This window comes from Pseudopodoces humilis, chromosome 14 (assembly GCF_049639895.1).
Source record: "Pseudopodoces humilis isolate 2021_Gansu_Grassland_sample_001 chromosome 14, ASM4963989v1, whole genome shotgun sequence".
Classification (NCBI taxonomy): Eukaryota; Metazoa; Chordata; class Aves; order Passeriformes; family Paridae; genus Pseudopodoces; species Pseudopodoces humilis.
The window spans coordinates 12,634,132-12,659,395 of NC_142213.1; the positions used below are offsets into that span (position 1 = coordinate 12,634,132).

A 25,264-nucleotide genomic window follows, 5' to 3' on the forward strand; every position below is an offset into this window, starting at 1 on the left:
TTTATTGTGAGGCACAAAGAGTTAATCTTAGACTTTTAGCTCTGAGCTTACTTTATTGAGCTTCTGCATACACGTGTTAATTTTCTCAGATGAGGGATAATGGATGTCACTTGAGAAAACAATACTGATTTGGGTTCTTTCATAGTTTGTGGGTTTATGTCCCACATGGTATAGAAGCAGGCTCTGGGAGATTGCCTGAAATATGCCTGGCCTCTCAGCTGCACTAAAAATAATTTCTGCTTCCCTTATTTCTAGAAGTAATTCTGAGATGCTGCAAACCTTTATCAGTTTAGGAAAAAGATTTCTCTTAAGCTTTCAAATGACAACAAGGGAATGGTCTTTAGGTGTGACTGTTGTATATCCAAACCACTCCTTTGTAAAAATGCATGTGTGTTGTGGATTTTTGTTTTGTTTAATCACTTTTGTTATGAAGTGTTCTTGATTGGGTGACCTTTCTTTGAGAGCAGCAGTTCACATTGGATTTTGGCAAAATGGGTTTGATCATCCTTGCTTTACTAAGCACTAGCACCTAGATGACAGTAATTCACCCTCTAATACCCCCACAAAACCTATTTATGCAGAACTTGACATGATTTGCAGTCTCTGTAAAGAAGGAATATAGGACTTAAGCAGTGCCTAGAATTATTTTTTTGACCTCCATTAGAGTTATTGGTTGAAGTATTAGGCTCTTCAGACAACTAAGCTGTTCTTGCTCTAACCTGGCACTTAGCACCTATCAATTCTGTGGCATTCATGTGTCTCCCTCCTAACCTGGAGGTGGAAAAATTGCAAGGGAAATTGCTGCCCAGCATTGGAGAGTTTCAGGCAGCCAGTTAAATTGATCTTAGTAGTGATAATAGTCCAATTTAAGGCAACACAATCACAGCCCTTTTATTAATATTTGCTGACCATTGTCCATTTTATCATGTTGCCTGTGAATGCCAACAAGCATCCCAGTGTCAGGGTACTCATTTGAGCTTTGTGATCTGCAGCACACACAGGTACAGAGGTATTATTTTATTTGTTTGTTTCTGAGGACAGGAAAAAATGCTGGCAGCTGATAGATTCTAGAGATGTTTTTTCTAACACTAATTTTAAGGAAGTGTGTGAATAGAAAAAAATGTTTCTGAGAATTCAGATAACATCTGCATTAATATGGTATATTGTAAGGATCATTAATGTTCAGAGTATGTTATCAGGTGTTCTCTAATGCACTTTTGATGAGCTGTAATGATGCTTGCTGTAGTGTTTTTTCATCTCTACTCTCCCTCCCTTTTTTTTTCTGCTTGATTGTAATAATGACTTAACCCAGGTGGTAGACTCTATCCAGAAAGTGCCCAAGGGAAATATTATTCCCTAGTACCAGCAAACATCACAGATAGTCACTGAGTTCACTATGAAGTTTCCTCAGGAGGGAAGATCTTGGATCTCCCCTTGGGTATCTGGACCTGCCCCACATTTGCAGTGTAATAATCTGGCTTTGGGATGAGATGGAGAAATGGCAGAGAGAAACAAAATGAAAAATGTAAGTGGAAGGGAAGGAAAAAACCCAGTAATATATGGTAACTTTTGAAATTACTGATTTGTGTTAGAATATTACTTGTCATAGATAAGGGTCCTGGAAAGTATTTGGATCATTTTGAGATTATTATTAAAGAGCACAGTGAAATTTAAAATGACAAGGATGAGTGCAAGGATAGAGATTCTTCCCTTTGGATATCTCAGGGTATTGGTTGGTTATGATCCTGCTAGAAAATACTTCTGGTTTTTGGATATGACTGATATTTGTCCTTAATATTTGTCTTTTGTAGCTCTCTTAATCTGCACTATCAGCCAGGAAATGTATTTTTAAGCTCTGGTTTCCTGGTCCTTGTTATGCCACCCAGCAAGCTTTAAATAAATGTCACGGATCTGCTGTAGCTTTGTCAAGTAGACAAGGTGTCTAAAAGTGAAAAAGTGAAAATGCAGGCAGTAGTGACAGAAAAATACTACACATGCTTTTCAGCTGAGCAAAGTCTTTGTAGTAGTGAGTGTGCAGTGTCAGGTATCACTCACTGTGTGCTATTAGGATTTACTGGCAGTAGCCAGCACAGGCACCACAAGCAAGAGTAAATCACATTGGTTGTTCAAAAGATGGTCTCTTGTAAGTTTACCCTTACATGGTAAGTTTACCCTTATCATGGCTTTACACACATGTGGGAAGAAGGGGCTTCTTTGTTTTATTTTTTCCAAATCTCTGTTTCATTGTTTGTAGTAGAATTCAAAAATAAAGTACCTAGGAAGAAAATTATGCTGTTGGGTTGCTTTTGGCTATGTTATGTTGAAAGCTATACTTTGCAAATGTAATCTGTAACAGCAAACTGTGTACAAAGGAAAAGCAGTTGTGTGTTGCATGCTACATTTTCCATTTTCTGTATAAAAGCATGTTTAAATAATTTTATTCCCTCCCCTTTTCACTGTCTTAGGCAGCAGCTGACTGCATGCCCCTGTCAGCCCAGGGCTGTGTGTGTGGTGTGGGGAGACCTTTCACAGCAAAGGGGGATGCAGCAAGGCTCAGGCAGCTCCCCCACCAGTGGCTGTTTTGCCTGGGACAGATTTTCTTTGAGGTTGTTCTTACTTTCTGAAATGCTTTGTACCATCTCAATCCACCCACATCTGCCTCCTTAATATTCTTCATGGATGGGGCAGGACTAGAAGGGCACTAGACAAGTCTCCTAAAATGGAAGTGAAAAACCTAAGCGATATCTGGCCCAAAACCATTTTAGATTTCTCTTGGAAAAAAAGATGCTTTTTAGTGGTCTTTTGCTTCTGGGAGCATGGTTTCCCTCCCCAGTGAGATGCATTTTGTGTCAGCTGTTTCTATATTAAAAAAAAAGTCTCCTGAAATAACTGCTTGTGGCTTGTCAGCATCTGGCAGCCCTCTCCTCCCGAAGCAGGCACCACCAAGGTCCTGTGTGAGCAGGAAGGGCCCCTCTCTCCCTGCATGGCCCCAGTGGAGAGGGGGTGCCTGGCCCGGCCGGGGTCACAGGTGGGGCAGCCCAAATGGATTGCACTGCGCTCGCTTCTGATGCAAGCCTGGCCCGTGCTTGCACACCCCGATTAAATTTCTGCTCTTGTCAGTCCATTAAACCTCCCAAAGTGATTTGTTCTCCCCAGAGAATAAGAGGAGAGGGGGTGGAAAGGTAAAAAGAGAAAGGAGAAAAATTAAGAAGGGCTGGCAGGAGGAGAGGACAAACCAAAAATGAGTAAAACAGAGCTGCTGAATCCAATAGCCAAGTATTACATTATAGACTCCCAGTTTGGATATAAAGAAAATGTTTCCTTAGAGCAGAACTGCATCCAAAACTTAGAAAAAATGTTTTCCATGAACCAGATGTGCTCTGTCCTGTCTCAGGAGGGGGGAAGGTGCCTCACCTCTTGCACCCCTCTCAGCCCCCAGCCCTGCTATGCCAGCAGGATGGTTCTGAGGGTTGCTTGTATTTCCTAGCTGGATTCCTGGCTAATTCCTGTACCTGGCTGGCCTGGCCTCTGGCTCCTGCAGCAGATTCTCCTCTCACTGCTGCTGAGTCCTCTGTGTAGCTGCCATGTGCCTCAGTGGCCCTGATGTGACCAGCCAGCTTTGCTGGTGGATTTTGTGATGCTGCTAAACTGGGAGGGTTTTGCAGGCTGGTGGTGAGGCTCACGCAGCTCAGTGTGACAGTGGCCACCTCGCCGTGGCTTCCCCGAGTGTCCCTCCAATGGGGCCAAGGACAGAGCAGGAAAAGTCTCTTGATGTGTTTCAGTTCTCCCAGCTTCTTGGTTTTGAGTCCATATGTCTTAAAATATCATCCAGCTAAATGAAAAGTGTTTCCTAATGAAACAAAAAAAGCTATGCCAAAAGAGCACAAATGTTGTCACCAAAGTTAATAAAAGTAAGGAAATTAATACTTATAGTTGACCTCCAATACCTAGGCACAGTGGGGTGTAGCAAGGAAGTAGTTAGACAGGCACCATGGTGAGCCTTTGCAGTGAATTACCTTATTTTTATTAACTTTCTGACAACCTTGGTGAATTTCCTTTCTTTTTATGAAGTGATTAAAAAACCTAATCAGATCATGTAATTAAAATACATAATTGCACAATCTCAGAGTTTTTCATAATTACTGTACATGGTAAATATTGTTACCTGATAACACTTTGCACAAAAATTCTGATGAATTTATGTAGGATGGTTAGGAGGTGTCTGATTTCCAGTGTTTGCAATGGAACCTCCTCTAACAACACTAGATAGATAGTAAAATGTTTTAAAATGGAATATATAGTGAAACTAAAACAATGACTCAGTTGTTCTTTTTTTAAAGCTTTTGTACATATTGGGCAGCTGGTATGTGTTTCTGTGCATTTATAATGGCTATTTCCTTTGTGCTCACACCTCTGCTTCTGTTTTGTTAGGCACCACCCACTGGAAAATGGGTGTTTTGATACAAAGCAACACAGTAAAAAAAAAAAATCAGATCAAATCCAGTATCTCAATTCCAGCCAAAGAACTGAATTAAAATGGAGTCCCTCTTAAGCCTGTGTACAGTGACTTCAGGATAGACGTGATGTTGCAGCCTTCCTGAGGTCAGGTAGCAGGAGATTCTGGCCTGTGGTTATGTTCATAGAAAATCCAAACATGCAAGGTATGATAATCCTAAATAATGGGAAAATTTTTACCCAAAAACAAACAAACAAACAAAGGTCTTATGTGCCTTTAAAATCAGCTTCCAGAAATCCAGGCCCCCAGCCTCTAAATACAGATGATAGTTTGGGACAGGTGGGGAGTCAAGGCTGGTACTCGTAACTCTTGGTACTCATACGTTCATGTTCTGTGAGATGGAGATAGTGGGGTTCAGTTTCACAACTAATTCTGGCTGAAGGTGTGAGGAAGCAGTTACTGAGTTTTCATTTATTTGTCCAATTTTGTTTGTTTTGGAAAGGGCTAATGATCTTATTTTAGAGAGCAGTGCAGTTTATTTGTGGTCAGAAAGCTCTTCTGTCCTGAAAATTGTTGCATTATTGACCAGAACTAAATTAAATATTAGAAAAGCCTTGGAAAAACATGTAAATAATATGTGAATTGTATCTGGGGAACCTTGTTCTCTCTCTTTTCTGTGGGAGACACCAGAGTTGCCCAGTCTGTACTCCTGTCTGGGCAGGGAGCTTTGGCTGTGAGTCTGGAAAGGGCAAAAACCAAACAGATTCCAGGGAGGTGGCAAGGGGTTTTCATTATTTAGATATATTTAGGACAGTAGGCTTTTTGCAAGTGAATCTGGCCTGAGCTTTAACACTCTTTGTGCTATTTATGAAAACAATAGTTTTTCATTTCCATGAAATGAAAATGTGGGGGTGTGTGTTTTCAGTCATTAATTGACTGGAGATGGCTTTTTGAACACATCTGGTTTTGGAAGTACAAGTATGTCTTTTAAACCTCTGATGCCTGGTTTCCCAGAGAGATTTTTGTTGTTTATTTTTTATACAATCTTTTGCTTTTTCTGTTTTGATATTTTTACCATTTTTCCTGTGCAGAAAATGTGCCGCTACCCTAAACATCCACCGCCAGCTTCTACCCATGTTTAATTTAGGGGACTCTTTTGTAGAAAGCCTGTACCTTTCTGTAAAAAGCCTTGCTCTACCTGTAGTGTCAAGAGGAAATTTTGAAGGGTAAATTCAATCTCTCTCTCCCCATGGCCTCTGCATTCCTTTTACTGAGTTGTTTAGTCTATTAACAGTCTCAGATACCTTTTTGTAAGTATAACCAGTCCTCATCATGTGGCTAAAGTTAGAGAGAAAGCTACTGACTATAGCTTTTCCCTTTATTTCATTTAATTCTCTGATATCAGTGCCAATGTCTGTGTGAGACTGCTCTCAAATGGAAGGAGTGCTGTTAGCGAGTTGGTGGGGAAACAGATATTTGTTTACAAGTGCCAAGACATTTGCTGTCCCTCCTTCTCTTCAGGGATAAATTGAGATGATTCAGTGTACACTCCAACCCTAATTTTAATCCCATTTAAACAAATAATTGTGCCCTGCACCGTTCCTTGTTATAAATTCACCCTCTCATGTAACTGGCCAAGGCACAGAGACAGTTACTAACTAGAATAAATCGTACAATTAACATTTTGTGGGAGGTGAAAAACCAACCACTCATGTGTGGTCAGAAGAAAACCCACATCGCTAGTTAAACTAGAGCAATCTGAATAGAGAAAATGAGCACCTAAGACTGTAAAACAATTCAGGAGGAAGGTGTCTCTGCCGCAGGGGACTTTGAGGAAAGTGCCCCCTGTTCCGGTCCGTGGGCAGTGTGGTGCTTGCAGCTGGGGTGGGAGCGCAGCGTGGGCAGAGGGGAGGTTCCTGCCAGGCTCTGCGTGGCTCCTGGCAGGAGGGCAGCAGGGCTGGAGGGGCTGCTGGCTCCTGGTTGGATTCGCTCTGGCTCCCCAGCTGCGCTCACCACTCCTGCCTGCCTGCACTGATGAGCATCCTCCCTACGGGAGGCTTTCTCCGGAGCGTGGTCGCTGCTGACTGACAACCTGAGAAGCCTCTAAAGAATTTAGAGATGCTCAAAAAGTCTCTTGCAAACTTGTGGTGTAGGAGATGGGGCACAGCCTGGGCTGCTCTCAGTGCTGGGTACTCACAGGAGAGGGATATCCAGTGCTCTGTGACACCGAGGTGCTTGCAGTGGGCTCCACAGGGCTCATCCCCTGTAGCCTGAACGGGGTCTCAGCAATGCTGGGCATGGGATCCTGCCTTGAGCTGTTCCAATGGAGTTGTGAGCCCGAGGAAAAGAGGCCTTGGCTGTTGCCACGGCTTTTCTTTTGAATGCCTGAGAGCGCAGTCGCACGATTTGTCATCGGGCCCTTCAGTCAAAAGGGCAAAGCTGTGCTGGAAGAAGAGAGCAGCTTTCAGGGATGGTTTTGTTGTGTGGTGCAGTGCAAGTCCTCAGATCACAGATGCCAGGTCACTGATGGTTAAACTTGAAAGGACTCTCATGCAGCACGTTTGTTGTAGGGAAACACTGGTGTACCAAGAGCAATCTTACCGGGTGGCAAATGCATCTGTTTGCTTGCTCGTTTTAAAAGTCTCTTCTTGTTTAAAATGGTGAGTACTGTTAGGAAAAAAGAAGTAGCATTACCATACAGCACAGAATACATGTCTCTCCTAGGCAAGCCATGCTGTTTGACTTTCATCTTGCATAGTAAAAAACCTATAGTTATTTTCTTTTTAAACCTTTCAGTTATTTCTGTCAGGTATTGAAAGTGGAGAACTTCCTTCCCACCTCGGTTTCATGCAGTTCCCCTCAGGCCAGTTACAAACATGGTGCAGATTCATGACCAATGTTTATGATAATCAGGAATGTGCTTCATATTCACCAGTGTGCTGTTACATTTGTGGGTGCTCTTTTTAAATTAATTAATTTCTTAAAAATTGTTCACTAATGAATCCAAAGTCTTAACAAATTATACTTTGTCCTAACATGCATCATCCCCAAGGAATGGGAGATTTACTCAGCTGGAGCAAACCCCATTTCCAGTCTTGGGTCAGATGGAGCTGGCAGCTTCTTCAGCTCCTGGGGTACCCCACTGGGGTCACTGGGGCACACAAGCCCCTCCAAAACCAGGCAGATGGAGGCCTTGAGGGGCTACAGTCACCAGACCTGGGGAAGTTCTTTTGTTTGCAAGTGCAGCTTCATTTCCATTTATGGTGTTTGCATGAAATCTTAATTCTGAATTCACTAAAGGGATAAGGAATACATGCACCTTTCTGAAAATATCTCTAGTAGAACTGGCTATATCTCATATTTATGTCACTTGAGTTTTGAGGAGTGTTGAGTAACTGCTGTTCCTATTGAATTCAATGGGATTGCTGTGAATACACAACACATTTGGAAGTCAGAACAATAATGTGTGTGCATAGCTATAAAGCAGGTTACTTGATACTGTTTGTCACATGTAATTTACTTTTCTTCCCTTCTTCTTTGAAGGCAATATAAAGTCTGGATGTTGTTGGCTTTTACTGTTTGTTTATTGCTGAGTAATTTCAGCCAACATGTGTTTTTCAGCATTAAGTCTATTCATCATGAACATCAACCCATTGAAATTGTAAGTGCGTCACAGTTTTCCCACCTAGATCAAAATGAGAGTCTGGAACAGCCTCCTTCTTTTCAGCTTAACAAGCTGGTTTTATTTTCCCCTGCAACTTGCTCTAATAATATGACCAGCTTTAAGTTCCTCAGGCTGGAAAGCTTGGCAGTAAAGTTCTGTATAGGGCAGAGGTTTGAAACATGAGGTTTTTCTCAGGTTTGGAACATGGCAATTGTCTTCTCTTCTACTAAGCACTGATAGAAAATATTCATTTAGAAGCAGAATTCTGTTCTCTGGAAAGTACTTATCATCTGTTAGAGACAGGGACTGCAAACCCATTTTCTTACAGGTCAGGTCACCGCATAATATCAGTTGAAGATCACATCACAGAAAGCCATCCTAGCAATGCAGTCACTTGTGGTGACCCCAGCCAGAGGGCACAGAGCATTTTTGGTGTCTGGTCTGTTTTCTCACTTCTAGTGATTCGTTTGGCTCACAGCTGATACATGACAGAAGAGTGGAAACAGCTCTGCAGAAATGGAAAGGCCACTCTAATGTTCTATACCAGCACAGCAGCAGATAGCCATTTGTCTTACCAGTGACAGCAGATTATCAGAGAACTCTTGGCAAAGCTGTCTTTGTCCTAGTTTGCCACTGCCCCAGTTTTAAAGGCACTTGCTTCTCCAGACTGCTGCCCACACCATCAAAATGAGCTCTGACTTGATTCTGCACAAGCTGAATATCCTATGGGAAAGAAAGTGCTGCTTGTCCTTGTCAGGGCTGACTTCCAGGACTTGCTGCTCTCCATGCAGGATATGACCCTCAAATGAATTTTATGAATGAGCTAAATGGATTGTAATTGATGACTTCACTCGAAAGTACAATGCAAAAACATGAAAACGAGCACAATAAAGCATTAAATTAAATCACACTAATCTGGTGCACTCGTGGAGAAAAGTCTGTTGCTTTTTACTTTCAGCTTCTGCATTCACTGAGTTTCTGTGAATAAACACAGCTACTCTGTGTTTCTGGTTATGAACTGAGGGAAAGAGCTTGAGCTGTGACCACACGTGCCTGAGGGTACTCAGCAAAACAGCCCGAGAGCAGGTGCCTGCTGTATTTGAGAGCTGCCTGATCAAATGGGAGGGAGGAAATCGTAAATCTAGGAAATTCATGTCATGCATTTCATCCCACCAGAAAGGCTGTCCCGCTGGCCACATTTCCACGAGCAGCTTGGTCTCGGTCTCAGGTGTGTGCTGTATGGGAACACTCTCCCTGCTAACAGCAGCAAAACACAAGGAAGGGAAAACATCTCCATACAGAGATGAGAAAATGCATGAAGTAATGCATGTATTGCAGAGACCTGCACAGAGGCTGATGTTCTTCCACTGCTCTGGGCTGGATCTTTGGCTTTGCAGAGGGGCAGTGCGGGGCCCAGGGCTGGTCCCACTCGTGCTGTGACGAGGGCAGGCTCTGCAAAGCTGCCGTGGGGGCTGCTCAGATCACTGCAGCGACTCTGCTTGCATCCCTATGCTTAGATAAAAATGAAAGCAGGCACAGCTCTTAACTGCTGTGTGTTGTCTCTTTGTTTTGCATAATGAAGTGTTGAAATCATGATAAATGTTGACATCAAGTAGCAAGAAGTGCAGAATATAATTGTGTAAGGCCAATGGGGTCATATGAAGTTTGTGTTCTGGCTAACATAATCTGTAGAAATATTACTAACAATTAGCATAAGTATTACCATTTATTGTAAGTAATTTAATAACTAATTATTATAAGTAATAATTATTCTGCTAGGATTTTTTTTTCCTGAGGGCTTTGTCATTCCTAATGTTTGGAAGTTGTAGATGTCGTAGCCAAAACTCTAATTCTATAATATTCTCTCAGTGTGACTGTTGCATCCGTGATGCATTTGCATGACTCCATACACAGTTTTGTTCTTTTACATCTGTCTTACAACGTGCCCTTTTGCTAAATGCTCTGTAGGCATCAAAGCAGGCAAGAATGACACAGGACCCTCTAGGTAGCAGGGGAAGCAGAAGCAGCAAGCTATTAAGATCTTCCTGTTATTTCATTGATGATTTTGTAGGTATCATCTTCTAATCTCATTTAAAAAAGACTGAATGTGCATTTGAATATTTCCAAGGAGCAAATTGCGAAGCAAAAAATATATATATAATCCTAACATTTTGGTAGGAATAGGGTGAGTTATTATTGATTCACAGAGCACGACAAAACATCACTGCATGAATTAGCAAACAGCTGTTTCTAATTTGAGTTTAGAACTGTACACAGAGGAACTTGTTTTAGTGTTCACTCCTTTCATTTATAATGAATTTTAATTACCGCTACAGGTGAGAAAAATGTAGAAACAAGCTTGTATCTTGTGGAAGAAACAAAGGAGAGACAGATGCTAACAGATTTACAGTCTGTGATAAAAGGAATGTTTTGGTACACTTTACATGTAATTAGAGTGCAGCTGTTTTCAGTCCCAAGTCCATGATGCACAGCAGAATATAGTATCTGCTGCTTTTCCAAAGGGAGTAAAGAAAAACAGTGATTCAACTCTGAAAGCATTTCGTTTATTCCTAGATCTAACATAAAACTTTCTCTTACAGCCCTATTATGCCATTTATCGAAGCGTGAAATAACTTATTTAATGATATGTTAATTTTTTGTTGCCAGCAAAATACAGACTGTTTGACATTAGGAAAAATAATGTTAAAAATAACTTATTTTATCATCTGCTCAGAATTATGGATCACCCTGTCGATGGTCATTACTGAGCCTTGATATCTCTGCTAATGGGAGGCAAGGGCTCAGGCATGCATTACTCTGCCTTAACAAGTTTCTGTATATCAGCTAAGCTTCAATAGACATCTTTGTGTGTACTTTTAATTTGCAGTATAAAAAAGACTAATTAGATGTATCTTTGATCGCTACAGAAAGGTTTAAACAAAGACAGCAAGGTTTAAACTGTCTATGTGTAACAGTTTATCTGTGGCAGACATCCCGGGAAGTTTAGTGTTTGAAATTCTGCACTACATCTTGTGCTGATTTTGTATTCTAAATACAAAGTTACTCTCTGCATGAGAAGAAAAATCAGATTATATATACTTTCCATTGAGCCAGACATCTTTCTTTTTTAAAAAATCACTATAAAATGAATTGCAGTGCAGAGCTGAGAAACTGGGAAAAGAGTCACTAACCTTTGGTAATTTAGTCCAATAAAAATGCTTACCTCATGAACATGTGATTAGGTATAACTGAATTTTTCTCAAGTTAGAGATGATAAAGAAAGCACTGCCTGTGGTGCCACTTATATTAACACCTCTTAGACTTTTATCTAATTTCATGTTTGCTTTGAACATATTTTTGTACATATATATATATATATATATGTACTAAAAATAGCACAGTGCCTTAAAATGCAGAACTCTGACCTGTTTGGTGAAGAAGCTGATGTCACTGAGTATAGAATTCTTCAGGGCAGAGTGAACTTCCCAGGCCCTCCTCCCCTGCCTTGGCTAAGGGTGGGTTAAACAATTCTGGGGGACAGTTGCATGATATTTTTTTGGGGAACAATTATAAATAAGTTGCAGAAATCCTTCTCTCATTTAGTGAAGTGTGCTTGAGTGTGCAGTAGTGATGGGTGTCAGTCACAGCCCAGCAGTGACAGTGCCATTCAGAGGTAGATGTAGTGTCAGGGTACAAGGACTTTCATTGCCACAAAGGCTGGTGGGTCACAGTCCACTATTGCCTTCTGTGACACAACAGAAATGTTCATTGAAGCTAAGAAATACATAAAAAATCAAGTTTGGAATATTAGTGATACTTCTAATTATTTGTTATAACTGTGAGGGAAATGTGCAGGAAAATGGGACTAAACACTGCAAGAAAAAAAAAAACAAAAAGCTGTCACCGTGCACTGAAAATGTTGAGCTTAAAACATTTGCTATGTAAACTTGATTTGCATTATTTCACACCAGCACTGTAGTGTAAATGAGCAGCATATGCTATGTGAGGTTCTTACTATAATCCATTGTAATGATCTATCCCTGGCTTTAATACATAGTGCAGCAATGCAAAATTTGCTGTAACCAGTACCGAGGATTTATCAGTCCTCAGTCTCTGTGTTTTATTCTCATAGTGTCTGTATTAAGTATCTGCAATAATAATAATTATTGAAATTGATAGCATTTCTATTGGACTTTCCATCTGAGGATGTCTAGGGGTTTTCACAGCTATACAGAAGTAAGCCCTACAATTTGCCCTTGAGAAACAGATGGCTTTTTGCTATTATGGAGATGAGGAACTGAAGCACAGTTCAGAAGCGTGTCTTATGATGCCAAGCTTGTTTTCAAAAGTAAGTTACTTTTTTGGGTGCTAGAATTCCATCAACTTTCAACAGCTTAAAGCATTGTCAGTGCTTTGCCCATCTTCAACTTGTGTGTCATTGAGGGACTCAGAGAGAACCAGAAGTCTGAGCTTAAAAAGCAACAATCAATGCTGGGGTTTTGTGTTTGTTAATTTAAGTATTTCTCTTGTGTACTAGCTCTGTGCTAGAGGAATAAACATGATAGAATAAGATCATGTTCTAAAGCTGACCTCTTTGGTTTATTGTCCCGTATGGAGATGCCTTCTGGGCTCAGGAGGGGAGTCTTAAAGATGTCTCTTTGGCCAGACCCTGGATTTTTCTGATGCCTGGGGCTGGTTGTGAGGGCTCTCCTGAGCCCTGTGGTGCTCAGCCTGTGCTGGTGGCCCTGGAATGAACTGGCCTGCTGTACTGCCCAGGCCACATTGCAGCATACCCGTGGTGTGAAGAGCCACCTGAACTGCCCACACCTAGGGGAGACAGAGTAGGGAGATTTTTCAATGGGTTTTTCAATGGATTTTTCAACCAGACAATATTCTGTTGGCAAACAAGATGTTTAGGCAAGGACAAACTTCAGGTCCAGGCCAGCAACTGTGGTCTCTGTTGCATGTATTTTGTTCTTAAGAGGAAAAGCAACCAGCTTTTTTACTGGTTTCCACAAACCAGTAGCTGGGGTTTGTGCAGCTGCTGCCCAGGAATGTGGCCCCCAAGGCTGGGTGACTGGGCAGCTGAGCAAGAAAATGAAGCTCTGCTCGAAGTTCAGCAAGAGCAAACTCTTTCCAGCTACCTGTGGGCAGGGAGATGGAAAGGTGTTTGCAGGGATTGTGAAATTGTGTCAGGTTGATTATGTTTCTATTAGCAAAATAACTCTGGAATAATAAATATATCAATGTCAGCAGTGTATGCTGAGATGGCAGTGCTGTTTACTCCAGGCAATCTGTGATGTGCCGTTTGTCTCTCTTCTAAGAGAGATCACATCTTTTTAAGACTTCATTTTATTGTTTTAGCTTCATGAATATGTCTCTGAACTTGGCTTGTGTTATCTGGAAGATAAATAGAGAACGAAGTATGATTTATACTATATTTTGTCAAAGTTGTTCTTCTTAGGAGGAAAAATACATTTATTGAATGCATTGAGGTTGGAATTAGCTCCTCACTGATGATGATAAATGCTTGCAGTCCTGTAAACGTGCTGAACATTAAGTTGCTAAATTGCTATACCACTTTGAGATTGATTATCAAGAATGGCCCTTTAAGCTTCATGACCTGCACATATATCCTGAGGACTACTGACATCCTGAAGCTTCCTTAATACTCTTTTTTTCCTAATTAAACTTTTTATTGAATTTTCTTACCCTTTTAATACTTGTTTTGATTCTCTTATGCACAAATGACAAAAGCCTTGCACCAGCCATGTGATTCTCTATTTTAGAACAGTCCCACTTTGCAGGATTAGCCATTTTAATGACTTTAATCTCCTTTTGAAAGTGATTTTTCTCATTCTGCTACATTCCTTTGATTGCATTAATGTAGAATTATTATTCTAACCATCTTTGCCAGACATGTCATACCACATCTAAAATATATCTTCCCACTAAAATATTACTGTGGTAAAATACCTTAGAATTTTCTCCTTGGTTCATTATAGGTCTTTTCTTCAATTTAATATGGCAAGTTAAAATTAACAGGGCAATTATTCATTCCATAAAGAGATTAATGATAATGAGTTTTCCCTAATTTCTTCAGTTTAGGTGTTCAGTAATTTAGTATCTTGCTTGTAAAAAATCCAGGTAGGTTGTTTGTGGTGCATAAAGTTTCTTCTAAAATTCTTTTAAAACTGCAAAAGTATGAGAAAATACTGGAATAAAAATAATCTAGAAATTAAACATGAAAATTGGTAAAAGGTCTACCTGAAGCTAACAAAAGGAGTCAATCTTAGCATTCTACGTAAACACTTCCACTTTATGACAAATCCAGCTTTCCAACCTGAGAAATGTTAGGTTTTTTGAATCCAGATTATATTAGCAAAGGCTATGTGCTTCATTCACAAAATAATACCAGTACCAGCTTTCTTTGATTTTATTTTCTGAATAGCCCAATATGTTTGAAGAACAGCAGCTGGAGGGGAGCTGGCTCTATTTGAATGTTAAAACTGTATTTTGAGGTAGATCATTTAAGAGGAAAAAGAGACTTTCTAGAGATTTGTTCAGTTTGCGAGGTGGGCCAATGTAATGGCTGGCATAAGTGCATATGGATGTAAGGAAGTTAAAGCAGTTGGCCCAGCCTGTGTTACCACTGGACTTGGCCCATCGCATCTCAGGTTTCCGAGCTGAACAATGGCGCTTTATTCGGTGGGGGCGTTTGGAGAGCTCGGCCTTCTCCCGGCGCAGCCCTTGCTCTGCGTGCCGCAGCTCCGCACAAGGCACGAGCAGCCTGGATGGAGATATTTGAAATGCACCTATTTGCACAAACATTTCTGCAAACAGACATACAAAATTATTATAACTACAGCCAGTAAGCCCGAGCAGCCGTAACTAGCAAATGGTGGGGTGCTTTTTCTCTCGCTGTTTTTCTCCTCTCTCCCCCTCTCCGTAGACAGCAGCAGCGGCAGCAAACGCAACATGTGCTGCCCTAGTTCAGGCCCAGCATCCCCCTCGTGCTCCCCTTTGTCTCCTTGCCCCTGGAGGAGCCCAGCTGGTGAGAGGAGGGAATTAGGCAGCCCTGAGCTACCGGCACCTCCCCGGGGCCCCTAATCCGGGCGCTGGCAGCCGGCTGCCTCTTCCCTCCGCCGGCCCGTGGCCGCAGGCCCGTGGGGACGGAGCCCCGGATCCGGCTGGCGGCAGAGCTGGGGATGGCGGGGGCTGGGGCTCCCTGGGGGCTCCGCAAAGCTGTGCTGGCAGCGGGGTGGGCGGCGGAGGTGGCTTAAATTGGGAACATGAGGCTTTGTTGCAGCTGCAGAGAGAGAGAGAGCCGTTCATGGTGGGGGGAGTGAAGCCTGAGAAAAGTTTACATAAAAATCAGGAGCTCGTTGGCTGTGTTTTAGGCTTGGGCTCCGCCAGATTTGGAGGAGCTGGATGAGCGCAAAGACCTTGAGCATCTTAGAGCGTGGATTCTTGCTGAGAGTCGAGGCGCACTGCGGGAGCGGGAAGAAGCGGGTTCTCGGTGCCCAGCATCGCTCTGGAGCAGGAGGTTTAGTTAGATGGGGAGCAGAGCTCTCTGGGGAGCACAGAAGGTGGCAAAGAGCGGACGCCTGACCTGAAAAATAGACATCCCCATCTTGCGGGAAAAGTTGTTTGGGGTGTGCTTATTTGGTTTAGTTTTATCCAAGGTCGCTGCTCCCTTTCTTCACCTGGGATGAAGAAGCAGGTGTTGGCCAGAGCAGACGGTGCCGCAGGAGCTGCCTGGTACGGTGGTGATGCCCTCATTAGCCGAGACCTTCTTTGAGAGCTCCTCGCCGTACTTGTGCCTGCTCCGCCTGGTGACTGTAGTTGGCAGGCACGAGGAATGCACGTGTGGCAGCCTACACACACAGGCGGGGAGTTTTTTATTGGTTTGGTTTAGTAAAAACTGAAGTAGGAACATTAAATGTCTTGTAAGGATGGAGTATCTTGAGAACCGGCTCCTTTTTGGAGTCTCCAAATGTTTGTGTGGTCAGCGCCTTCCATCATTTACATGAACTTTATTTTTGCTTTGTTCTGTGGTTTAGTTTGATATCAGACTAGTGGCCTTTATGTTTCGCTCAACATCTCTACATTTGTTGGAATTAGGATATTTGAACTCACTCTCTTCTGTTTCTTGTTAACAATTCTGCTAATGAAAGCTGACAACATTTTATGTATTTTTCCTGAAATGACTGTGGGGCTGCTGGAGTCGGTGCTGTATTTCTTTATGGTAATATAGAATTATAAAATATTTTTCAAAGCTTCATATTGAGTAAAGGAAATAGTTATTAAAACAGAGGCTGGGTCACTCTTGGTTTATCCTGAACTTGATTCTTTTGTGATGTCTTGAGATCTCCAGTGGTGATTTTCCTGGGCTTAAAAAAATTTGATTTTGTACCAAGAGGGCAACATTTCCTTTTATACAAGTAAACATGGTAATGGTGCAGATCTCTTCTCTGATTTTCTTGAGCTCTCTCAAATCTGATGCTTTTATTCCACCTAGATGTTCAACTCTGCCTTTGAGCAGCCTTTCATTCTGTTACAGTTTTGAGACAGAACTGAAGGATTTTTTTAATGGAGACATTACTTAAAATCATCTTGATGTAGCACTTAACAGACCCACAAATTCACAGGTGATCACTTAACACTGTAGCTTTCTGAAATGTTTGTATTGCTTCATTGCACATTGTGTTTCGCTTTCTTTATTCATTGTTTATTGCTTTACAGTACGGTGAGCAGGTGTTAAACCTGCTAAAGAAAAATGCTTTTTATTAACACTATATGTTGGCATATCTGTGAATTATGTGTACAAATATATTTTTATTTCTCTTTCTCAAACCTCCTTTCAAATTCAAGAGGGTTTATTGGGGTTTTTTTTGAGTTGATTTTTTTTTTTTTTTAATGCTGTAGTAGCAGAAGCCCATAGTGTTGTTGAGAGCTTTGTCCTTATTTCACAGATGCACTGGGAATTGTTTTTAATCTCCTTTCTGCTTTCCCATTACAGATGGTGATGACGACCCACAACTCTCCTGGGTGGCTTCATCTCCCTCCAGCAAAGATGTTGCATCACCCACTCAGATGATAGGAGATGGGTGTGATCTCGGCATCGGGGAGGAGGAAGGGGGGACTGGCCTGCCATATCCCTGTCAGTTTTGTGATAAGTCCTTCATTCGCCTGAGCTACCTTAAAAGGCACGAGCAGATCCACAGTGACAAACTACCTTTCAAATGCACCTACTGTAGCCGGCTTTTTAAGCACAAGAGGAGTAGGGATCGCCACATAAAGCTTCACACAGGGGATAAAAAATACCATTGCCATGAATGCGAGGCTGCATTCTCCCGCAGCGACCACCTCAAAATCCACCTGAAAACCCACAGCTCCAGCAAACCGTTCAAGTGTACTGTGTGTAAACGTGGGTTTTCATCTACCAGCTCATTGCAGAGTCACATGCAAGCTCATAAAAAGAACAAGGAACATATGGCAAAGACTGAGAAAGAGGTGAAGAAGGATGATTTTATGTGTGATTACTGTGAAGAGACATTCAGTCAGACTGAAGATTTGGAGAAGCACGTAATGACACGCCACCCACAGCTTTCCGAGAAGGCAGATTTGCAGTGTATTCATTGCCCTGAAGTATTTGTAGATGAAAACTCGCTGCTCTCACACATTCATCAAGCCCATGCCAACAAAAAACACAAGTGCCCTATGTGCCCAGAGCAGTTTTCTTCAGTGGAAGAAGTCTATTGCCACTTGGACAGCCACAGACAACCTGACTCCAGCAACCACAGCATCAGCCCTGACCCAGTCCTGGGGAGTGTGGCATCCATGAGCAGCGCAACGCCCGACTCCAGCGCATCGGTGGAAAGAGGTTCCACTCCAGATTCAACCTTAAAGCCTTTGAGAGGACAAAAGAAAACCAGGTCTGTTGACAGAGAGGAAGGTCAGAACTGGTCTAAAGTTACTTACAGCTGCCCCTACTGCTCAAAGCGTGACTTCAACAGCCTCGCTGTTCTGGAGATCCATCTGAAGACCATTCATGCAGACAAACCTCAGCAAAGCCACACGTGCCAGATCTGCCTTGATTCCATGCCTACACTGTACAACTTGAATGAACACGTGAGAAAAGTGCACAAAAACCATGCCTATCCCATGATGCAGTTTAGCAACATTTCTGCCTTTCATTGTAATTACTGCCCGGAGATGTTTGCAGATATCAACAGTTTGCAGGAACACATCCGCATTACTCACTGCGGCCCAAACGCTACCCCTCAAGATGGCAACAACGCTTTCTTCTGTAACCAGTGCTCCATGGGCTTTCTGACCGAAGCTACCTTGACTGAGCACATCCAGCAGACTCACTGCAATGTAGGAAATTCAAAATTGGATTCCCCTGTCATTCAGCCAACACAGTCTTTTATGGAAGTTTATTCATGCCCTTATTGCACAAACTCCCCCATTTTTGGCTCCATCCTGAAGCTTACAAAGCATATTAAAGAAAACCACAAGAACATTCCTCTGGCACACAATAAGAAGTCAAAAGCAGAGCAGAGTCCAGTTTCTTCTGATGTTGAAGTCTCTTCCCCTAAAAGGCAGCGGCTTTCTGCAAGCGTAAATTCAGTGTCTAATGGCGAATACCCGTGTAATCAGTGTGATCTAAAGTTCTCAAATTTTGAAAGTTTTCAGACCCATTTAAAGTTGCATTTGGAGTTGCTGTTGAGGAAACAGTCTTGCCCTCAGTGTAAAGAAGACTTTGATTCCCAGGAGTCTCTTCTGCAACATCTCACCGTGCATTACATGACAACTTCCACTCATTATGTATGTGAGAGCTGTGACAAACAGTTTTCTTCAGTGGATGATTTGCAGAAGCATTTGTTGGACATGCATACTTTTGTGTTGTATCACTGCACCCTTTGCCAAGAAGTTTTTGATTCCAAGGTATCTATCCAAGTGCATCTGGCAGTGAAGCATAGCAATGAAAAGAAGATGTATCGTTGCACAGCCTGTAACTGGGATTTTAGGAAGGAGGTGGATCTCCAGATTCATGTGAAGCATAGTCACTTGGGTAATCCATCAAAGTCTCACAAATGTATCTTCTGTGGTGAGACCTTCAGCACAGAGGTAGAACTGCAGTGCCACATCACAACCCACAGCAAAAAATACAACTGCAAGTTTTGTAGCAAAGCTTTTCATGCCATCATCTTGCTTGAAAAGCACTTGCGGGAAAAGCATTGTGTCTTTGATGCTAGTGCTGAGAATGGTACAGCTAATGGCATGACCCCAACGAATAAGAAGACAGAAGGGGCAGATATCCAGAATATGTTAATGAAGAATCCAGATGCTTCCAACAGTCATGAAGCCAGTGAGGATGATGTGGATGCTTCTGAGCCCATGTATGGTTGTGACATTTGTGGGGCTGCCTACACTATGGAGGTCCTCTTGCAGAACCATCGCTTGAGAGATCATAACATCAGGCCTGGGGAGGACGACTGTTCTAGGAAGAAAGCAGAATTCATCAAAGGCAGCCACAAGTGTAATATCTGCTCAAGGACCTTTTTCTCGGAAAATGGCCTGAGAGAGCACATGCAGACCCATCGAGGCCCAGCTAAGCACTACATGTGCCCCATCTGTGGGGAGCGCTTCCCATCGCTCCTGACCCTGACGGAGCACAAAGTCACTCACAGCAAGAGTTTGGATACAGGGACATGTCGGATCTGCAAAATGCCGCTGCAGAGCGAGGAGGAATTCATCGAGCACTGCCAGATGCATCCAGATCTCAGAAACTCCCTCACTGGGTTTCGCTGTGTTGTCTGCATGCAGACAGTCACCTCTACCCTGGAGCTGAAAATTCATGGGACGTTCCATATGCAGAAATTGGCAGGAAACTCCGCAACCTCATCGCCTAATGGCCAGGCCTTGCAAAAACTCTACAAGTGTGCGCTGTGCTTGAAGGAGTTCCGGAATAAACAGGACTTGGTAAAGTTGGATGTGAACGGCCTTCCCTATGGCCTGTGTGCTGGATGCATGACCAGGAGCACCAATGGACAGTCTTCAAGCTTGACTCCACAGGAGGTGAATGAGAGGCCGTGTGGCAGCCTGAGGTGTCCAGAGTGTAGTGTCAAATTTGAAAGTGCTGAAGACCTAGAGAGTCACATTCAGGTCGACCACCGAGACCTGACACCTGAGACCAGTGGCCAAAGGAAAGGTACCCAGACGTCCCCTGTTCCCAGAGTAAGTACAGCTGAACTTTGAAGTGTCTGAGGGATAAAATGCAGACATTAAATGTAAGAACTGATCTGATATTATATTTTTTTAAATTGTCACTTTATCAAATCACTTGTGCTACTAAAAAAACATCAGCAAAACAGGAGGAAGGGTAGAGTAATTCACATAAAACAATGAGTTCAGCCTCACAGGCCCCTTGATTCCTAGTAGCAGCACATCAGATTTTTTACAGCAGAACTGCCTTAGATTTACCAACAGAGAGCTGAAACACTTGGGCAGTGGGGATTGCGTTTGTCCATGAATTCTGATTCTACTCAGCTGGCAAATCTGGAAAAGCTGGGGTAGTTTAATGAAAAATGGAGATGCTGAGTACCCAAAACAATAAAAGAATCTAATCTGTCATATTTGAGAAATGAGATTATTTCTTACCAGGAAAATAACAATAAACAGGAGGATAGAGGAACTTGTGAGGGAAAATGTAGCGAACTCCATCCTACTCTCCAAATTCTCACCTAAACCAAGCTTCTGTGCTAAAGAGCTTGTCCCTAGGAATGTCTGTCAGAGTGAATGTTTTGAGGTTACTTGGAGGTCTGTGTGCACTTGTGTGAGCTTGTTTGTGTATGTGTGATTTTAAAATGACTTTAAAAGAACCTGCTTCATGGCCCTTCTGCAGAGGCCAGTAGGGGTAAGTAGTTTCTTAGCAAATCTGCACATTGTCTGATGCAGATTACATAAAAGTGTGCTGTCCTTGACTTTTTCCAGATAGCCTGCATTCCCATTTCTTAGCTTACAAGTTACTTGGGAACATGCAGATCCAAGTAAGGTTCCAGAAGCCTACTCAGGAGATTAATATCATTTGCAGTTTATAGTCTTTTTAAATTATTTGTTGACGTTTTGGTTCAAGAATGGGCCAAGTCAGTCCTTCCTCTGTCAGGAACAGATGGAATGAGAAGTGGATTTTGGAAATCTTCTCAGGAGACCAGCAGCAGACACATCTGAGTATTGATATCATCTGACATTTTTAATTAAACATGATGGGGTGAGATTTTCAAAAGTATCTAAGGAAATTAGGCACCCAACTCCTAATGAATAATTCCAGCCGTAGATGCCTGTTTATGTCAATCTGCTAATTAAAGCACCCACAAACACATCTTACTGAATTAAAAGCACCTGAAAATACCATCCATTCAACTAGAACGCCAGAGGCTCGGTAAGTAAGAGGGCCCAAGGACGTGGACTGAGGTGCCTCCAAGGGAGCTGGTGCTGGTTGTGTCCCTGGCAGGACCTGTTACCTCTGCTCCGTGTGGGGCAGCAGCATCCAGCTGGGCTGGGCTGGACACAGCCATGCAGGAGCAGTGCCCTGATCCAGCCTCCTGAACCAATCCCACCGAAAGCTTGATTTCTTTTCTTGTTCTCTCTCTTTCGGTAAAACCACTGGATATTGTTACCTTTGGGTGTGACTAGGCATCCAGGCACACACAAATAATTTTGCAGAAGAATGAGGAATGGAAATATCCCTCCTTTGGTGTGATACCTAGGTCTGGCTAGGTCACTGTCCTTCTTCCTCCTCAGGACTTTATTTTCTTCTAAATTCTTGAAAAATACCTCTATTCTATTACGTAGGACTAATTCGTATTGCTGCACCTGTGGAATTACCTTTCCTTTCCTATCACCTAGCAGAACACATTACCATTTCCTGTCTTATTTCTTGCTTTAACTCTTTCTTTTCAGTGACAGCTTCTATACTTATTCTCTCAGGGGAAAATTTTAAGTTCTTCAATAAAGTAAATGGTTTGAATTTCATCCCATGAAGGAAGTTCTGAGTTTCTTTGTAGAAGATAATGAAAAATCATCATTTGTAACAATGGCAAATGGTACCTTACAGGTGTCTGTGGCCTGTACATATGATAATATCAGAGATAAGCATCCCAGGAATATATATTGTTATTAGGAATAATTCATTATCTTACCCTTCATAGTAGGTACAAGACCTCTGATATCAGTTCACTAGAAAACTATTGGTGTTTCACTCAAGGTTCTGAAGTGCCCTTTGTTTTGCCTAGTAGAGGGATTTTCAAAGAATTATACTGACTTTTAAATGGTGATACATCTCTGCATTCAAGAACAGTGTTTGCTTAACTTCATTGGCTTCATAGCAAAGCTAAGCAAGTTGAACATGAATTCTCTTGTCATCTTGTTAGTGTGCTGCACACAGGTAAAATTCCACTTTAATAGAGCAATCTGTAGTGCACAGTGCATGTAGAGCAATCTGTGTGTGTTCAGAGAAGAGCTACTTCTCTCCAACTCTTGAGTATTTCTACATTTCATTTTTTAAACTCCTTATTTATTTTTCATTCTTCAGTAGAAAAGCACCTGAAGATTAAGACAAGGTACAGTCAGAAAGAACATACAGGTAGATTAGATTTTTAAGTAGTGGGTATATATTTCAGAGTAAATAAGAATAAGCAGAATGAAATCCAAGCAAATGGAAAAGATGATAATAACATATAAAATCTGTAACTTCTTTCTATGTCAGAAGTTGCTCCACTGGCTGTTATTTACTTTTTGACAGAAGAGGTGAGTGTGGAAACTTAAAGGAATTTCAGGAAAAAAAATTAAATGAAGATTTAACCCCAAAGTGAAAGAAAGGGATAAAATGAATATTAATAAAAATAAATGTTAGCCCTTGATGAATAAAAAGCATTTGGTAAGAATAAAAGAAGAAACAGAACAATTCTTTCTTATTGTAGGTATTTAAGTTTGTGAGTATATGCAAGTTTATATTGCACTACAAACAAAGTATGATCATTTTGTTCTACTTTGTTTTGTTTTTTTACTATTGAATTATTTAAGGTTTTATTTTGAAGATTAGGAGACAGCTAGAGGAGCATTGAAAAATACTCAGAATTGCTTGGCAGTTCTTTTAATCCATAAGAATGAAAGAAAGCACATAACCCTTGAAAATCCTGCTGTGTTCTGTCTTCCTCACATTTTTAGTGTGGCCAACAAAGAGGAAGAAATACCTGTAAATTGATCATATTTATTTCTAGGATGCCTACCTAGGATCCATTCATGTTGATCAACAAGATAGATTTCCAGGCAGAAATAGTTTTGCAGCGTGTATATGGCAACATCCTCTTTGAAGGATTTGTTTTCAGGAGTTTTAAGACAAGACAATAGTCTTCTGCAAAAGACATCACTAAGAGGAATAAAAAAAAATATATATCTTAGTAGTAAAAGATTTGTCTAGCATCCATTTTTGTTTCATTCATATAGTTTTGTGTGAGCTATTCTGTTTGGATAGGACTGAAAGTGTTTTTCATATGAGCATCACAGGTAAAGGAATCATTCCAGTATCTGACACTAGTTCAAGGCCTTTTTTGTATTACATTAAGATCTCATCAGAGGTGATGCTTTCCTGTTTTTCTGAATATCTTTCTGTGTGTAGCATCTTCAGTTTTGAATACATTTTATTCATTCATTTCCACGTGCCTTCTAGAGGAATGTGCATATCTTAAGAAACGTGACTAATTTATTAGTATAGAGATTTTTCATTTCCTAATACTGCAGTCACATTTCAAGCTGTTCTTTCTCTTACACAGATTTATCTTTATTTTGTACCACAGGTATATAATGAAAAATGCTTGTTTAACATTGACAGTGGCAAATGTTTAGACTTCCATTAAGTTTTCATCTTGAATGGTGTTACTATTTTTAGCCCACCTAGGTTATTTGGAGTGAAGAAGCAAAGGAGGTAGCATAGAAAGTTGGAAGAATAAACCCTATTGTGTTCCTTTATTCAGTTTCTTTTCTCCTGCACACTTTCTTGGACTCAGTTCCTTCTCTTTGTTCTCCCCCACAACCCTTCTCTTCCCTTGTAAATCCACTTGAATGGAGGAATATTTTCTTTGTAGAACAGGAAACTATTTCCAGATTTAAAGGAGGATAGTCTGGAAAACCCATGGGAACAATAGATCCTTCAGAAAAGAAAACAGAACCCTCTGTTGTTATTACTACAACTGTGTGCCAAGGTTAGAATTAAATATCTTGCATTTGTGGGGAATGAGCTCTCAGCTGAAGGCCTGCTCATCTGGTCTCTTTTATCACCTAGAAGTCATCACCTAGACTTTGTTTGCTTCTTAGAGGGTGGGCACCTTCATTGTCACCACTTGTGAAAATAAAACTTTAAAAAAAAAAGGTTACTGATCCAATAATAATGTTCATAAAGCAGAAAAATGATAGTAGATCATATTTGGTACCACAACTAATTATAGTTGTATTAAAACTAGTGCTCCCCATTTACTGATAACAGAAAGATGTTTTGTGACATTCTTTTAAAGGCAGTTCTTAATGAGCCAAAAAATCAGCTCATCCACCTCTTGCATATCCACTTGGGTGCTAATCTAAGCTATAGTTATTTTGAGACCAGTATAGGCCATTTATTAACCTCGCTCCATGTCAAGTGGGGTGCCTTGTCACAGGAGCCATCACCTTGCTTAAGCTGCTCGTCTGCATGCACAGGTCTCAGCTGAGGCTAAAGGTAGCACAGAGGGGAAGTCTGAAATCTGCTGAGGGCTCCTCATGGCAATAAGAGTGTTTTATAAGATTGTGAAATGGTGTGGAGGAGTTAGCTCTGGGTCTGTGGATAAACAAAGACATCCTGTCTCCAGATCTGTTAGTGAGTAGCTTTCAGAAGCACTAAAATCAATTAAAAAATGAATAATTTGTCTGTGTTTGATATAACTTTGAACGTTTGAAGTAGTCAGGCTGAAATACTGTCCTCTAGCTGGTTAGTGAGGGAACCCTTGTAGCTGAGATAAGCATTGGACGAGGCACAGAACTTAGCTTTGAAGTTTTAAGGAAGTGGAAGGTTTCAAGTTTTAAAGTTGACCATGTAACCACAT

The 25,264-nt window shown here is 41.5% G+C and overlaps 1 protein-coding gene across 10 annotated transcripts in view; it reads left to right on the plus strand.

Moving 5' to 3' along the window:
- The window catches only part of ZNF423 (zinc finger protein 423), a 225,293-nt gene that overhangs the window by 111,083 nt on the left and 88,946 nt on the right, over nt 1–25,264 (plus strand). For 9 of the 10 annotated variants that reach the window (XR_015773810.1, XM_088062406.1, XM_088062407.1 and 6 more), the window contains one exon: nt 17,143–20,366. Coding sequence is in view for 9 of the 10 variants with exons in the window: in XM_088062406.1 (XP_087918532.1) it covers nt 17,143–20,366 (3,224 nt within the window). In the remaining variant the exon portion in view is untranslated. Of the gene's footprint in view, nt 1–16,640; nt 16,772–17,142; nt 20,367–25,264 lie in introns of those variants that run through there. The other variant, XM_088062410.1, reaches the window with a different exon arrangement.